Source organism: Leuciscus leuciscus (assembly GCF_965113295.1).
Source record: "Leuciscus leuciscus genome assembly, chromosome: 10".
Taxonomy (NCBI): Eukaryota; Metazoa; Chordata; class Actinopteri; order Cypriniformes; family Leuciscidae; genus Leuciscus; species Leuciscus leuciscus.
In genome coordinates, this window is record NC_138734.1 from 43,479,952 (window position 1) to 43,498,440 (window position 18,489).

General features: G+C 37.9%; 2 protein-coding genes across 5 annotated transcripts in view; both read left to right on the top strand.

Annotated features, from left to right (window-relative positions):
- LOC309507917 (uncharacterized protein) overlaps positions 1–18,489 on the top strand; it is an 87,619-nt gene that overhangs the window by 23,615 nt on the left and 45,515 nt on the right. The gene's annotated exons all lie outside the window — the stretch shown is intronic.
- Positions 1,049–18,367, top strand: LOC309507895 (interferon-induced very large GTPase 1-like). 3 transcript variants are annotated; one of them, XM_082182324.1, is made up of 3 exons: positions 1,050–1,124; positions 13,508–13,597; positions 13,643–18,367. In XM_082182324.1, exons 2-3 carry the CDS (start codon positions 13,586–13,588, stop codon positions 18,362–18,364), a joined length of 4,734 nt encoding a protein of 1,577 aa, XP_082038450.1. In that variant the 5' UTR covers positions 1,050–1,124; positions 13,508–13,585; the 3' UTR covers positions 18,365–18,367. The 3 variants fall into 3 exon arrangements, with proteins under 3 accessions (XP_082038448.1, XP_082038450.1, XP_082038449.1); XM_082182323.1 differs by having other exon boundaries at positions 1,071–1,124; positions 13,508–13,559; positions 13,605–18,367; XM_082182322.1 differs by having other exon boundaries at positions 1,049–1,124; positions 13,508–18,367.

The window sequence follows — 18,489 nt, forward strand, 5'->3', positions numbered from 1 at the left end:
CATTCATTTAACCAAAAAAAATAGTAATAAAGTGTACAATAAAGTACATTCATAACCTTATCACATTGCATTTGAATAAAGTTAAAGGTGTAATCTGCCGGTTGTCCTGCAGATTACCTCATAACTCTGTCTTCTTACGATGCACTTACGATTAGCCTACTCTAGAGCACTCGTAGACATACATGCCAACCCTCCCGATTTTTCCGGGAGACTCCCGAATTTCAAAGCCCCTCCCGAAAATCTCCCGGACCGACCTTTCTCCCGAATTTCTCCCGATTTCCACCTGGACAACAATATTGCTACACCATCCGTTAAAATTAAGTTAATTCGGCCAGCGCTCATACCTGTGTTTACATCCTGTTTTCGGTTGAAGTCCAAAGTAGTCGATTGTCGAGTTCACGCGCGTGATCATAGGTAACTAAACATATGCGCGTGAATTCGACAATCACCTACTTTGGACTTCAACCGAAAACAGGATGTAAACACAGGTATGAGCGCTGGCCGAATTAACTTTATTAATATCCTTCACATCTACTGCAGTCAGATTCACCCGTGTTAACTCTAAAGGAATCACTCACATGACCTGTGCACTTGTAATGTAAACTTGCACTTGTAAAAGCAGGTTTAAAATATGGCCCATTGAAGTCAACAGGGTGCACATTTTAAAAAGAGGATTTATGAGACGGTGTAGGCAACACCGATTTTTGTCATTGTTCTCTGTATTGACAGCACTCCAAATTTACAACAAAATGAGCTCAATGTTAAAATTGACCGGAGTTAAAATTGTAAAATGAAATATGACAACAAGTTTTTCAACATTTAATTCAAATAACTTTTCTATCACTGTCACATATATAATTAAAAACAAGCATTATTATTAACATAAACACATAAAAAGACAGAAATAAAAAAAGAAAAATGTACATACAAGAGTTAACCTCAGCTCAAATCAGCTGACACTAAAACACTTTCACTTTCTTTCTTCCGTCACATGAATAAAAAAATAAATAAACAAGACAACAGCATTCCACGTCACAACCTTATAAATAGAGACAGCAGCCAGAGAACATTCACTCGCTCCTAACCGAATTGAAGATACAGAGAGGGAAGACTTCCACACTCAGGTTTGACTTCATTACTCATTATTACCAGTATTACTCATTCATTACTGTGTGTGTGTATATAAATAGTGGGTCATATATCCAATGCTTTTTGAAAACTTAAGGCTTCTTCATAAAACGAGTCGGACATCATCACATTTTTGTATAGGCCTACATTTGTATTTATTTACATTAGTAAGCTACAGGACATCGTCTTTCAAAACATGACCTGCGCGAAAGAGAGAGAAAAAATTAATGCGTCATATATATATAAAGAGTTCAGATGCAAAAGCCATATATTTAAGTTCAGTAATTTCACTTAAATGACAATTAATAGATAATTTGCATTGCCATTTAAGTGAAATTACTGAACTTAAATATACGAGCTTGATAAAAATGATCATTCTAGAAGAAAATTTCAGATGGCACTTAGAGGCTTTTGCATCTGAACTCTTCATATATACCGCATGGGCGTCGGTTTGGTTTGAAATGTGCTGGGTACAATGACGCATTCAAACCGACGCCCATGTATATATATATATATATACAGTAACAGTCAAAAGTTTGGAAACATTACTATTTTTAGTAGTCTCTTATGCTCATCAAGCCTGCAGTTAAAAAAAAAGTAATATTATGAAATATTATTACAATTTAAAATAATGGTTCTCTTTTTTAATATACTTTAAAATGTCATTTATTTTTGTGATGCAAAGCTGAATTTTCATCAGCAAGTACTCCAGTCTTTGGTGTCTTATGATCCTTCAGAAATCATTCTAATATGATGATTTATGATCAATGTTGGAAACAGTTGTGCTGCTTAATATTTTTTTTATAACCTGAGATACTTTTTTCAGGATTATTTGATGAATAAAAAGTTAAAAAGAACTGTATTTATTTAGAATAGAAATCTTTTGTAACAAACAATATACACTACCGTTCAAAAGTTTGGGAACAATAACTATTTTTTTTTTAAGAAATTAGTACTTTAATTCAACAAGGATGCGTTAAATTGATAAAAGGTGATGGTAACGATTTATATTGTTAGAAATGTTTTTATTTTGAATAAATGCTGTTTTTATGAATAAATGCTGTTAACGTTTTACTCATCAATGAATCCTGAAACAAGTATTCCAAAAAAATATATTAAACAGCACAACTGTTTCCATCATTGATAATAACTGAGTATCAAATCATCATATTAGAATGATTTCTGAAGGATCATAAGACACCAAAGACTGGAGTACTTGCTGATGAAAATTCAGCTTTGCATCACAAAAATAAATTACATTTTAAAATATATTAAAAAGAGAACCATTATTTTAAATTGTAATAATATTTCATAATATTACTGTTTTTTTTTTTTGTTTTTTTTTAACTGCAGGCTTGATGAGCATAAGAGACTTCTTTCAAAAACATTAAAAATAGTAATGTTTCCAAACTTTTGACTGGTACTGTCAAAAACCGACGCCCATGCGGTATATAGGCTATAGTCTATATGTGCTGGGTACAATGACGCATTCAAACCGACGCCCATGTATATATATATATTTATTATGTACATAGCCTATATATATATATACATGGGCGTCGGTTTGAATGCGTCATTGTACCCAGCACATATAGACTATAGCCTATATACCGCATGGGCGTCGGTTTGAATGCGTCATTGTACCCAGCACAGGGGCGCTGCCAGGAATTTTGGGCCCCATGACAAAAAAATCTAATTGGGCCCCCTCCGCGCAGCTGTTGTCACCACATCTCTAGGACCTAACTGTCCCATCAAAAGCTTTACATAACCCTAATCAAAGGCTTGCAACTGTTTTGCTTCTTGTAGTTCAATACTAGTACTAGCACAATATTTTATGCTGTGTAAATGCAAGTCTGCATACAGTATGCAGTTCACTATTTGATACAAGATTAAAAGCCAACATAAAAATGTCCTTAAGGCAATCCTTTACAGTCTCAATGTATTTTTATTGTAAAATTAATGACAGATTTAAAAAAAAGAAGAAAAAACTAAACATATATTAACTTTTTAATTAAAATAAACTAACATCATCATATCAAAACAATGAAAACAGCAGATTTTTTAACTTAACTGCACATATAGGCTATGCCAACAACAAAATAAAGTTGACGTGTAAAACGGAATTTCCACACCAGGGTTATTATAGTGCTACAAAACAGATCAAGTGATCACTAAATCAATAGGTTTTGAGGTTTGGAATGATGGGAATAATAAAGTCTGTATCTATAGATGTCATTTAATGGGCAAAATTCAGTCTAAATGAACGCATCAAACTGGATTATTTTAATATTGTCTGTAACACACGCAGGTTGAGGTAAGCTACTCATTGTTTCTAACTGCATCCAGTACAGACAGGAGGTTGTTGTTGTTTTATGTCATAATGGTCATTATGTGAGAAAATAATTTGTGTTTGATTTCTGTCATTAATAAATTTTCATTTTCTTTTTTTGTTATGGTAAAAAGAGCAAGAGAGACAGTCAGGGAACCCCACACAGACTCCCTGGAATGATGCTAAGTCATTACCACAGTGAAAGTGAAAGTGAAAGTGACACGTGATGGCCAAGTATGGTAACCCATACTTGGAATTTGACCTCTGCATTTAACCCATCCAAGTTAATGCACACACATTAGGAGCAGAGTAGTGAGTAGTTAACACACACACACTGCAAACGTGGATACACACACCCAGAGCAGCGGGCAGCCTTTGTGTGGCGCCCAGGGAGCGATAAGGGGTTAGGTGCCTTGCTCAAGGGCACCTCAGTCATTTCCCACCAGTTCTGGAATCGAACCAGCAACCTTTGGGTTACCAGTTCAACTCCCTAACCACTAGGCCATGACTGCCCCCAGTGTTGCTCACCTTCTTCACTGGGACAGGGAGGGGGGGTAGTTATGGGGAGACTGGGGTGCTGCTGACTCGTCTGTTGTTAAGTCTGCAGGGGCATGGACAATGATTTAATATGAATATCTTGCTAAACGTTTCCCTGCACTGATTAAATGTTGATGAAATGTAGGCTAACACTAGCTAGCTTATTTCACTATGTATGGACAACAGGTTAATACCACGCACAGACTAAAGGCTACTCACCTTTCTTGGTGAAAAACTGGGTTACAGATTGACACCCTTTCTTTTGTCTTTCCTTTTTTGAAAACCAGATTTTCTTTTACTATGCAACATTGTGGTCTCTGTGTTGCTGACGCGTCGCATCGACTAAAGCCTGTTTTATGCTTCTGCGTCGAATCGACGGAAAAATTTTAACTACGCGTCGCGGTGACGCAGACCGCAGGGGCTGTGATTGGTCAGATTATACATCATTTCCGGAGTAAAATATATTAAAATAGAAAACAGTCATTTTAAATTGTCATAAAATATGTTTTGTTTTATTGTTTTTTATATACTAAACACAGCCTTGGTGAGCAGAAGAGACTTCTTTTAAAAACATTAAAAATCTTACCGATCTAAAACTTTTGACCGGTAGTGTATATGTATATATTTATATATATTCTTTTCTTTTTTTTGTTGTTGCTAGAAATAAACTTCAATCAATCAAATCAATGTTTGTTTTGAAAAAAAAGTTTGTTGTTTATTTACAATACAATGTTCACGGGTACATCATGGATATCAAGTAATTAACCAAGTCTGCCACGGGACACTACATTATCCTGCCATGGCACCGTGGTCGAACCCATTTTGTAGCCCAACCCGGTGATCTGTTGGTTTGCACCCGAAGATAAAATCTTTAAAGTCACTGCCAGTCTCTGAGCGAGGTCAATAGGCATACTGTGTGTAGTCTGATGCTGTATTAACGGCTTTAAACGATGAACAAGATCGTCAAATCGACCTTTCGACATCCGAAAATACTTAAAGTGCATTTCTTCGTCCAAGTCCCTCAGCGGTCGAACAACCGTAACAAATTCGCCAATCCTTCCCCTGTCTTCGTGCACTGGTCGTACAGACCACCTTCGCTGACGTCTTCTTTTTCTTCTACGATTAAACATTTGCAATAAAATCATTTGTTGTTCAACGTTGATTAGCTCCAGCTGCGACAACACTCTCTCTCTTTCGCTCGCCATTGTCGGAAATGAAAAAGCGGAACCGGCGCATGGAACCAAAACAAACTAGGAAAGAGATTCGCGAACCACACCACCCCCCTAGCGTTCTGGCGGTGAAGTGACGGCGTAGCTACGCCGTGGAGTTGACGCAGAAGCATAATGAGGGCTTAACTGTCTGCAACTACAACTAACTAAACACAAACACCGCGCACGCTAACGCAGGACCAAACCATTTCATGCAGATACAGGGGGGTGGTCGGTCAAAATGAAAGTTTACTTTTTGATCAATGGGGATATTTAACTTTTATTGCCAAAATAAGTAAAATCAAAGACATCATTCATTGTATAATTATTTGAAATATACTTAATGATGATGATTTGTATAGTGTATAATATATATATTTTTTTAAATTAGTTTTTACTTATTTGTTGGGGCCCCTGTCAGTCAGGGACCCTTGGAATCGTCCTAACTTTTCCCCCCTATACGGCGCCCATGACCCAGCACATATAAGGCTTGTTCGACTTCATGCAGCTCTGTGCAGACCGATCGGCGGCTGACTTGAAGCAGTGCATGCCGGTTAGAAATTTTGTCCGACTTGATCCAGCGCCGACGCCACGTGACTGTGACGTATGCCATCAAAGTATCGCGAGAGCGATTCGAGAGTAGCCGGAGAACTCAGCCAGCGCAGCTTCTCAAGAGCGACTGCACTGGGCTGCAGGAGCTCTGATGACGACACAGCTGTTCCACGATTGGCCAAATCCATTGCATGACAACGATCACATGTGTTGCGTGTTTATTCAAACACCTTTAGTTCCTCTAAAGCGCACAAATCAGTTTTTTATAACAGTAAACACTCTTTTCATGTAGTTGTGATGTTATATTGTGTCATGTTTATCAAAGTAAAACTGATTAAAAAACGTAGACTCCACTTCATTTACATTTACATTTATTCATTTAGCTGACGCTTTTATCCAAAGCGACTTACAATTGCTATATATGTCAGAGGTCGCACGCCTCTAGAGCAACTAGGGGTTAAGTGTCTTGCTCAGGGACACATTGGTGTCTCACAGTGGATTCGAACCCGGGTCTCTCACACCAAAGGCATGTGTCTTATCCATTGCGCCACTCCCACCCCTTAATTGATAGTAGCTTTTAACCGACGGTTTCCAAACCGACGCCCATGCGGTATATAGGCTGAAAATGTCTCTGAAACATTATTTGGCAAATATTGCATTTATTTCACTTCAGCTGTGGTAAAGTATGCAAACACCACGTGAGCGGTCACTACGGGAACCAGAAAGTGTCCGACTTCACATCTCCGTTTGCAGCTCCTCCCCGCCTGCACGCGGCTACTCTCGCCGATCGGATACATCCAGCCGCAGCCGATGTCGAACACACCTATAGCCTATATACCGCATGGGCGTCGGTTTGAATGCGTCATTGCACCCAGCACATATAGCCTATAGCCTATATACCGCATGGGCGTCGGTTTGAATGCGTCATTGCACCCAGCACATATCCGATTGTTAAGTCTGACGTCACGCGTGACGTTTAGCCTTTTCCGGGTCCAAGCGCTCCTCTCGTCCAGAAATAACAATGGTGGAACCTGTACATTTATTTACGATCACGTCCTTCTTAGTGAGGCACCCTTGGCGGTCAAAAAGGGTTTAAATTCCTTTAACACCAACAGAATGGTTAGTGTAGCTCATCACTCAGGTGGCATAATTAAGGGTAGAGTCCAGGCATCAATGAAAAAGAAGATTTACGAGGTTGAAGTGAGTTAGCTCGGGACACGGGACACAGCACTGCGGCATTGTAAAAACACTCAATAATAACCAAAACACTAGCGAAAGCGGTAGAGAGGACCTGGACTTTGGACCCGGAAAGAGAATTATCGGAGAGTGGTTACGTCACGACTTAACAACCGAATAGCCTATAGCCTATATACCGCATGGGTGTCGGTTTGGTTTGAAATGTGCTGGGTACAATGACGCATTCATTTTTTTTTCTCTTTCGCGCACATTTCAAACCAAACCGACGCCCATGCGGTATAGGCTATAGGCTATATGTGCTGGGTGCAATGACGCATTCAAACCGACGCCCATGGCTGGGTATATATATATATATATATATATATATATATATATATATATATATATATATATATATACGAGTATATATGAATTCGTTTTGAACGAATCGGTTGACTCAAATATTCAATGATCAATCCATAAACATCTGTCTCAATCAGGAATGACTCAGTCATTTGAACGAATCGTTTGAACGAATGAATCATTGACTCGCTCATTAAGACGGCCGTCTGGCGACACCTATTGGCGGTTTAGTGTTATGTTTAAAAGTATCATTCTTATATATACATGGCGTCTGTTTGAATGCGTCATTGTACCCAGCACTTTTCAAACCAAACCGACGCCCATGCGGTATATGTGCTGGGTACAATGACGCATTCAAACAGACGCCCATGTATATATATATATATATATATATATATATAAAAAATAAAAATAAAAATCTGCCTGCCTCTATGGGAATTTAACATAGGGGTGTCCAAACTTATGCACCCTGTATTTTAAGGAAGAACATTTATTTATTTACGATACATTATTCATTCACAAAGAAAATTGGTGTCCTTAAAGGTTGGATTTTTCCTATTTTTTTAAATTAAGGCATTAAGTTGAGTTTCCAAAAGATGATTTTTTATACCTCTTTTTAGTCAACTTTAGTATGGGTGTCTAAACTTATGCATAGCACTGTATATATATATATATATATTTATATATATATATATATATATGATATACATATTATATATATCAGAAAAAGATTATGCATGTAATAATACATGTTTTAAAACTTTTTTCAGTGTAAATTTGGCGTAATTAACTGTCAGGATCTTCTTCACCTACAAAGTACTGTTATTTTTACAGCTTTCACTGTAAAAAATCATCTGGTAATTGATCTGTAAAATGCTAGCAGCACAGTTGCACTAAATTAAAAGTCAAGTTAATTTGTTTAATTTGCAGGTGAACAGTTTGATTTAGTTGGGCTCTTGTCTTGACCTTTAATTTTATTACATTAGCTTTTTTGTCTGCCGTAAAGTGTTTATAAGACACGTTTGCAAAGGCAAAAAAAAAAGAAAAAAAGTCATTGTAGTCAAAAAACAGTGTAGGTCCTATCAGTCGTTTGTTGTAGTCCTTAAAAACAATTTCTTAAAAGCAAAAATCTCTCTTTGCATTGAACCACTGTCTCATCCGTTATTGAGAGTGTTATGTTGTTAATGCACTTTAAAGGGAGTTCACCTAAAAATGATAATTCTGTCATAATTTACTTACACTAATGTTGTTCCAAACCTGTATGAGAAACTCAGTTAAAGGGATAGTTCACTTTGAAATTAATTTTTGATATGTTTTAGCTTACCTCAAGGGCATCCAAGATGTAGGTGTCTTTTTTTCCGCAGTAGTTTCAATTTTGATATTTTTAGGTCAAACCGTTCTTGTCTGTCAGTCATATAATGCAGGTCGATGGTCACTGGCTCAAAACACAAGCACAGAGTCCAAATTAAAACAATTCCCCATCGTCCAAATGAAACAATTCCCCATCGTAAGTACACATTGATGGCCTAAGACACGAAACGAGCGGTTTGTGTGAGAAAACGAACAGTATTTATATCGTTGTTATCTCTTGAAAACAGCACACGTCTAAATGATCTGACGGCGCGGGCGGGTATAGATATATACATAGATGTCGCCTTGGATGCACCAAGGTGGAGACAGTTCAGTTTGTAACATGAGGCCAGAAGAAGTGACAAGTAAATGAGAGACAGGTACAAGAAAAATACGCACACTTTATACATACATTATATATATGCTGTATATATATATGGTCATGTTTTAGTTTAAATTCCAATAACACTAGTACTCCACTTTACTTAGTGTATGAGGCTGATGATCCTTGGTGTAAGGGAGAGGCAGAGAGGTATTAGGGAAAATGAAGAGAAGGAAAAGGGAAGTGAGTGTACGTTCAAGAGAAAGCCTTTAATTATTTTACACGGCCCCAGCCTAAGGATTTAGACCAATAAATGTAATTTAGGAAAAAATAGGGTTGTCCGTGTTTCTAAATTTTATTTGGGTGCATAGGATGGCCTGGATGGTGCAGAATTTTCTTATCAGGCCACTATGAAGTTGAAATTCAGAGACAATTGTCTAATTCAACCTTTTATAAAAAATTGAGTACAAATCCTGTGATTAATTTTAAAACATCTGTACATAACACTTTAAAATTGTTTGTAGATTCAGGTTTGTTGACGAAAGCTGAATATGAATATATGTGTGTCGAACATCCGATTACACCGGTGTTATATACACTGCCCAAAATTCATAAACCTTATAGTGATATTCCCTCTGGGAGACCTATAGTAGCAGCAATTGGGTCTCTTACAGAAAAAATTTCAGCTTTCGTCGATTTTCATTTACAACCTTTGGTGATGTCTTTGCCTTCTTATATTAGAGACACGATGCATTTTATTGAACTTGTTAACAATGTGAAATTACCGGATTGTCCTGTTCTTCTAGTCACTATGGATGTTGAATCGTTGTATACCAATGTTCCGTTTCAGGGTGGGCTAGAGGCAATTGAATTTTTTCTGAATCAACGGCTTTGTCAAACTCCTAGTACTGTGTGTTTGAGTGATTTGGCAAAATTGGTACTTTCACATAATTATTTCTTGTTTGGGTCTGAGTATTATTTGCAGATTTCGGGGGTCAGTATGGGATCTAAGATGGCCCCAAGTTTTGCATCTTTATTTTGTCGCATGTTTGAACATCAATTTGTGTTTAATCCGGTTAACGATTTTTTAAAGCACATTCTTTTATGGAAAAGATACATTGACGATGTTTTTCTATTGTGGAGTGGCACTGAAGCGGAGCTATTAGAGTTTCACAATTTGGTAAATAATAAATGTACTGCGTTAACATTTACCAATGATTTCCATCAAGAGAAAATGAATTTTTTGGATGTGCTTGTTCTTCATACCACGTCGGGCATGGAGACCACTTTGTATCGGAAACCTACTGATCGTAACACTATCTTGCACGGACAATCCTATCATCCGGTGTCATTAAAACGTTCGTTACCAATTTCTCAATTTAGTCGGATTCGCCGTATCTGTAGCAGTGATGATGATTTCCAACAGCAGTCACATATTTTATCAGAGAGATTTAGACATCGATCGTATAAAGAAGAGTGGATTCAGTCTGCAGCGAGTCGTTTTAAAGATGTGTCACAAAAAGAGAGTCTAGTTAAAAAAAAAAAAAAAAACGGAATGTCGTGTTAATTGTTATATGCAATATTCGCCTGTTACCAAGGATGTTAATAATGTTTTATCTAAACACTGGCATATTGTAGAGAGTGATCCCAATCTTAAAAAATGCTTCGAAAAACCACCTCGTTTAGTGTATAAAAAAACACCTAACCTTCGAAATATTTTAGTTAGAGCGGATTTAAAACCAGCTCCTCACTTCTTGAATAAAATACCTCATGGTAATTATAGATGTGGTAACTGTCAACAGTGTAATTTTACATATACGACATCAACTTTTACACATCCTCATACGGCAAAAACTTTTAAAATTCGAGGCACCATTTCGTGTAAGACGGCCAACATTATTTATATGCTGCGTTGCCCTTGTGGCTTATGTTACATTGGTAAGACTAGTAGACCTTTGAAGAATCGCATTTCTGAACATCGATGTGCAATTAGACACCATGATCCAAAAAGTCCAGTTGCACAGCATTTTGCAGCTTTTAGACATTCAGTTTCTACTCTTCAATACATAGGCATCGAGGTAGTTAAGTATCCACGTCGTGGAGGTGACATTGATAAATTGCTTTTACAGCGTGAGGCTTTTTGGATTTTCACATTAGACATGTTGTCCCCTAGAGGACTTAATGAAGATTTTGATATTCGTCCATTTCTTTGAATTGTCATATAGATGTGTGTGTGTGTGTGTGTATTTCTCTTTTTTATATATATATATATTTGTTTTTCTTTTTTCGTTTTGTATTGTTGTATTGATTAGTAACATGTTTGGACGTGATCACCTGGAGATATAAAGGGTTGCACATCTGTAGTCAATTTGTCTGATGAAGAGCCTGCGTGCTCGAAACGTCACATACGCTATGCGATAGTTGTCTTGAAAATAAATATTTTTGATAATTTTGGAGCTTAGGTGTTGCCGACTTTATACTTTATCTTTTCACTTGTTGTTTTTTAGTCGAGCACCCTTTTGAGACTGATGTGCGTGCTTTTGTTTCATTTTTCTTCATAATTTGTTGATTGCAATAAAATAAACACATAGTTTATTAAATTTAAAAACACCACACATAGTAAAATTGTTGTTATAAAATCAAGGGTCAAGAACCCAACTAAAGCAAACACTGATCACCATCGTGAAACATCAAATGAAACTCAATAAACCATCATCATATAAACCTCTGCTAATTCTCAATAACAACTTTTGTAGACGTCTTACAGAAATAAAGTCAGTCTGGTTAGTAATAAGTAAAGCTGGTAATGCTGTTTGTGGAGTTCTTAAATCCTCCTCTGCTGAGATCTTGAGAGATGTAATGTCTTTTATCTTCAGCTGATTTCATCTAAGGCTGTGGTTGAAGTCAGTTGTAGTTTGTGTTTCTCTTTGCTTCAGTAATTTTGCTCATTAACAGCAGGTGTTCGTCACTAATGCTCAGTCATTACTTAATTAATCACTTAATTTATCACATAATTAATCACTTAACTTCTTGACTGCAATGTATATCTAATATTAAACAAATTAAGGTAATCAGTGTCCTCAAATGAAATGAGTTAGCTTAACTTTTGGGGTTTTTCAGTGTGAGGAAAAATGCATTGTCGATCAGCGCCACCTTGCGTGAATTAGCCGAAGGAGATCTATCGTTTCGCGTTCGGTGTGAAAGCTCCATTCATCAGCGATTCGCCTTGTTGTATTGCGTCAAGTTTAGTGTGAAAGGGCTTTTAAAAGGGATAGGTCACCCAAAAATTAAAATTAGCCTATGATTTACTCACCCTCAAGCCATCCTAGGTGTATATGACATTCTTTTTTCAGACGAATACAATCAGAGTTATATTAAAAAATGTCCTGTCTCTTCCAAGTTTTGTAATGGCAGTGAATGGTTTCTGTTTTGAAGTCCATAAAAGTGCATCTGTCCATCATAAAAGTGCATCTGTCCATCATAAAAGTGCATCTATCCATCATAAAAGTACTCCACATGTCTCCAGGGGGTTAATAAAGACCTTGTGAAGCGAAGCAATGCGTTTGTGTGAGAAAAATATTCATATTTAAAACTTTATCAACTAAAATAACTAGCTTCCGACAGACAGCTGTGTGCATCGATTTACGGCGAAAGACTAACCCTTGAACTTGACGCACAACGTAATGACGAACCCGAAAGTGCAGAGGATAGAGCAAAACAAAACATCAATCACGAATTAGAAGTATAAATCTAGAACTTTTTGAGAGAAATGTCGGAGGAACTTGAGTTTGTTGCCCAGCCCTGCTTGTTTGAACCGCGAGAGGCATCACAGCTTACGCTACTCCTACGACATACATCGCCAAGTGTTACTCTTTTGGCGTGAGTCGACTTGCGTATTTTTCTTACACAAATGTGTCGCTTCACTTCAAGAGTTCTTTATTAACCCCCCAGAGCCGTGTGGAGACCTTTTGTCATGGATGGATGCACTTTTAAAGACTTCAAAACAGAAACCAGCCAAAAATACAAAAGATATAAAAAGAGTTAAGAGCCCAACTAATGTAAACAATAATCAGTTATGGTGACTTCAAATCAAATAGAGTTAAACCTCTCTTAGTTCTCAATAACAACTTTTGTAGACTACTAACAGAAATAAAGTCAGTCTGGTTAGTAATAAGTAAAGCTGGTAATGCTGTTTGTGGAGTTGTTTAATCCTCCTCTGCTGAGATCTTCAGAGATCTTGTGTCACATGGGCACATAACCACTCTGTGGGAGGCAGAATTATTGCTGGTTGGTAGGGGATCAAATACTCAATCAACTGCTAATCATTTTATAACCTTTATATGATGTGTTTTTCTCTGGATTTACTTGTTGATATTTCGTCTCTATCAGTTAAAATAAACCTACCTTAAAAACTATAGACCCTTCCTTTCTTTGTAGGTGGGCAAAATCATCAGGGGATCCAATCACTATTTTCTCCACTGTATATTTGTTCTGTATAAAAGTTATTTCTCTAAATAAATTAAATATTTGCTTAATCAACAGGGGAAACAAGGACTGTGGACAATCAGGAGTCTGTCCTGATCAACACCATCATTACAACAGGAAAATACTGAAAAAGACATGGAAAAAATGAATAATCTACAACAGGAAAATACTGAAAAAGACATGGAAAAAATTAATAATCTGTTTCACAAACTTAATCTTGAAGGCGGGAGTCTTAATAACCTGAGACCAGCAGATGTTCTTCAGATAACTACACATGCTTTACAGTCCAATGAGTCTTGTGCTGAGGAAGAGCTGGTTCAGACTTTCCTTCAAAAACTATTGATGATGAACTACAGAGCAAGATACATCAAAAATAAAGAGACCAGTAAACAGGATCAAACAAAACAGGGAGACTTGTTTGAAGCCAGGAGTGAAAATGTTCATGATGTTTTTGAAATAATGTCTCTGTCAAACAAAGGAACGAATCGATCTGATCGAATTCATCCGATGGATGTTCAGATGGCTGTGTTTCTTTGTGCTGATGATTTCCTGAAGCAGCTGATGGTCACTAAACTATCTCAGTGTCAGTACGCTCTGCCTCTGCTTGTTCCTAATCCATTCACACAACAGATTGAGTTTCCTCTCTGGACATTCAGACAAATCAACAAGAGCTGGAAGACGAGAAACCCCAAAAATGAAACCATCAGTAAAACCCAGCTGATCTACACGGCACAAACTCCAATGGTGTCATTCTTCAGGTTTGACTCTGTGTCTTCATCCAAGTCTGAGCTGATGAACAGTCTGATCAATGAGAAACACAACACATTCTTCCACAGGAACTGCCCAGGCAGCAGCAGATCCAGAGTCCTGATGGATGGAGTGGTGGAGATCGCCTGGTTCTGCCCCTCTGGGAAAAACACGGATCAATTCAATGACTGTGTTGCGTTCTGTAATCTACACGGTGATGCAGGAGACCATGAGAAACAGCGGCTGATCCTCACTGAAATGTCCTCAGTCAATGTTGTCCTTCTAACACAACTTAACAGGAATTCCAGAAGTGCAAAAACAATCCAAAACCTGTACACAAACACGAAGCCACTCATATTTCTTTTCACTGAGGATGAATCTACTATGATTAAGACAGGCAAAGGAAAATACAAGATTGGTATGAAAGATAGAAATCAATCAGAAGTATCTGAAAATCTCAGAAGAGCTATAAATGATTGTCTCTCAGAATCATCTTCCACTTTCAGACTTGAAGATTTGTCCAAACACTCAGACATCAGAGTAGATGAGAAAAATAATGAAGACTGCAGCAGAGGAAGAGAAGCAGCACAGTCGATGATTAGTTTGCTGGTGAAGAAAGATCTGATAGGAATCAAAGAATCAATTCTGCCTCATCAGGGAAAACTGTGGCATCAGTGGAGTCAGAAGAACAAAGAACTACACCGACTTCGAGGAAAGGAAATAGAAATGGAAAACAGTAAAAACCAAACAAAGCTGAAGAAAATCCGTAAACAGCAGCATGAATCCAACATCAGTGAGTTTATGAAGCTCTTCATTAGACAAATGAACTCACATGATAAACATGAGAAGATGTTTTTCATTAAGTGGCTCGGAAACCTCCTGGATGAATATACATCAGCTGATCTTTCTGATATACATCACAAATATGATGAAAAGTGGTCAAAAGTCTTAAAACTGAAAGAGAAACATGATCAATCTAAACAACTCATAGCTGAACAAACTGAACTTGAGAGAATATCTGAGGATCTTCAGGCTGCAGGCTTTGGTTTGGAGCACATCATGAGGGAGATCGGTCAGATCTATGAATCATGTTCATCTGTGAAGGAGAACAAGAAAGGCCTGCAGGTTCACTTCTCTTCTCTCCCGAGTCTTGCAGCAGAGATGATGATCTCTGGATTTCCACTGGAGCTGATGGATGGAGATGCTGCTCATGTTCCTGTGATCTGGATCTCTGCTGTTCTAGATGAACTCGTAAAGAAACTGGGAGACCAGAGGGTCTTTGTGCTGTCAATTTTAGGGATTCAGAGCTCTGGGAAATCCACCATGCTGAACGCCATGTTTGGACTCCAGTTTGCCGTCAGTGCCGGCAGGTGCACCAGAGGAGCGTTCATGCAGCTGGTCAAAGTCTCAGACGAGATGAAAACACAAATGAAATCTGACTATATTCTGGTCGTTGATACTGAAGGTCTTCGTGCTCTAGAACTGGCTGGAAAATCAACAACACATCATGACAATGAATTGGCCACATTTGTTGTAGGTCTTGGACATCTGACCTTGATCAACATCTTTGGAGAAAACCCATATGAGATGCAGGAAGTTCTTCAGATTGTTGTTCAGGCCTTCCTGAGGATGAAGAAGGTCAGACTGAATCCCAGATGTGTGTTTGTGCATCAGAACGTCTCAGACGTCACAGCTGGAGAGAAAAACATGGAGGGAAGAAGACGACTGCAGGAGAAACTGGATGAGATGACTAAACTCGCTGCTAAAGATGAAGTCTATGATGCAGATCGTTTCAGTGATATTATTAGATTTGATGTCCAGAATGATGTGAAGTATTTTGCTCAGCTCTGGGAGGGAAGCCCACCCATGGCACCACCAAACCCAAACTACTGTGAGAATATTCAAGACCTCAAGAAGACTATTATATCTCATGCATCACAATCAGATGGAATAAAGTCTAAAGACTTACAATATCGTATTAACGATCTCTGGGAGGCTTTACTGAATGAACGATTCGTCTTCAGCTTCAGAAATTCTCTGGAGATTTCAGCCTACAGGAAACTGGAGACTGAATACAGCAAGTGGTCCTGGAGTCTTCGCAGCGCCATGATGGACACTGAGAGTAAACTGCACAACCAAATAGAAAATAAAGCAATTGATAAGGTTGAGGAAACTGATCTTCAAAGAGAACTGAAGAAAACAAGTGAAGAAGTGAAAAAATCAATGGCAGAATTCTTTGAGAAAGACCCAGATAAAGATACGCTGATTCAGTGGAAAACATCATTTGAGCTCAAAATCAAGGATGTTCAGGAAAACATTGTAAGAGAAACAAAGAGGAAATTAAATGAGGTTCTCCAGCAGCGAGACCTGAAGAAAGAGATTGATGATAAGAGGAAAAAGCATGAAGACACTCTCTATAAAAAAAGTGAAGAACTTGCCTTAAAATTCAAAGGCAAAGGTAACAATGAAGAAACACTGAAGAAAGAGTTTGATTTGTTTTGGAAAGAGTGGATGGAGATGATCATCACAGACAATCCAAAAATCAAAGACATTGATATAATGAGAGATGTGAGAGAGATGCTCAGTAATGTGTATGAAAGTGCTCCTGTAGACCACTGGAGCGAGAGCAGTGAGAACAACAACATTTTCACTGTGCCAAGTTACTCAGATTATGCTATTTATAAAACGTCCAAAAAAGGAAAGTTTGAGGCTGTAAAGGGTGTTTACAAAGCAGTTAAAGAAACACTTGGATATACTCAAACTCTGTCTCCAGAAGATGAAGCCCAAATAAGATCATTAGTCGCAGATGTTGCTCAGAAGACAAACGAAATGATTAAGTCATTTAAAATTTCCAAGATGGGCTACAACAAGAGCTACATTCAACAAGTTACAGATTACATCAAGGCTAGAATATCAGCCCATGAGAAAGGAGTAAAATATGTGTTCAAGAATGAATTCTTCATGGATTTGTCTTACTGCATCTTTAAGAAAGAAACAGAGATGATCACTGAACAACAGAGAATGTTCAGGGAAGCCAATGATCCTGTTCTCTATTTGGAGAAGAAGAGAGAAGAGTACTATAGTATTTTCCAGAAATACTGCAAGGGATCTACTTCAGCGGCAATTTTTGGTGAGATCATCTGTCAGAAACTTAAAGAGCCCATTGAGCAGAGCGTCTACAAGAAGACCGCCAAAGATCTGACAGATGAAATTAAATCAAACTCTGCAGCACTGAATGGAAACAGATCAAGTCTGGAGAAACATATCCTGAAGGTACTGGCAAAAGAGGAGGATTTTGGCAAATACATTAACTACATTCATAATCCCAGAGATTACTTCAAGAGCTTCATCAGAGATGAAGTCAGTCAGTACATCAAGGATAATTTCAGTGTCAGTGTTTTACCCAAGATGAAGGAGAACATTGAACTCCTGCAGCAGAAAATAATAAAAGCAGCACGTGAATCTACTGAATGTGTTCAAGCGAACAGAGGAGATTTTGGTTTGTGGAAGAAGAATTTCACACAGAAGCTCTCAGCTGAGCTGATCTTCTCTGAACAATACCTCAGTGGAGTGACACATCGTGATGTTGAGGATTTCAACATCCTAAAAGATGTGATAACACAAGAACTTCCTGCTATAATGTCTGACATCAGCAGAAGATTCAACACAAATACATTTCCTGTAAATCTGGACCAAGATTTCAGACCAGAAGAGATTCTGATTAGTCACTTCTGTAAGTGCTGTTGGGCTCAGTGTCCGTTCTGTGAAGCCAACTGCACCAACACCATAGAAAACCATGATGGAGATCACAGTGTTCCTTTCCACAGAGTGTATGGAATAATAGGGGTATGTTTCTGGAAAACAACAAACTTGTCTCCTTGGGTCTGCACATCATGTGTAGCAAGCAACGATCGATCATTTCGCCATGATGCCTCAGATAACACAGTCCTATATAAACAATACAGAACAGCAGGAGGAGAATGTGCAAAGTGGAGCATCACCCCTGATACCTCTGAGCTGCCCTACTGGAAGTGGTTTGTGTGCAGATTTCAGAAAGACCTGGAAAAACACTACGAGAAAACATTTGCAGGGAGTGGTAAGATACCAGATGGATGGAGAACATGCACAAAACAGGAGGCTATTAAGAGTTTGGATACATACATCTAAATGTATAAATGAAAGAAGTTTAAAGGTCTTTGATTTGCAGTTTGAAAAAAATAGTTTGTTCATCACCACAGTGAATATGTCAATACAGTGAATATCAATTCATTATACTTTACAGTAGTTTAAAT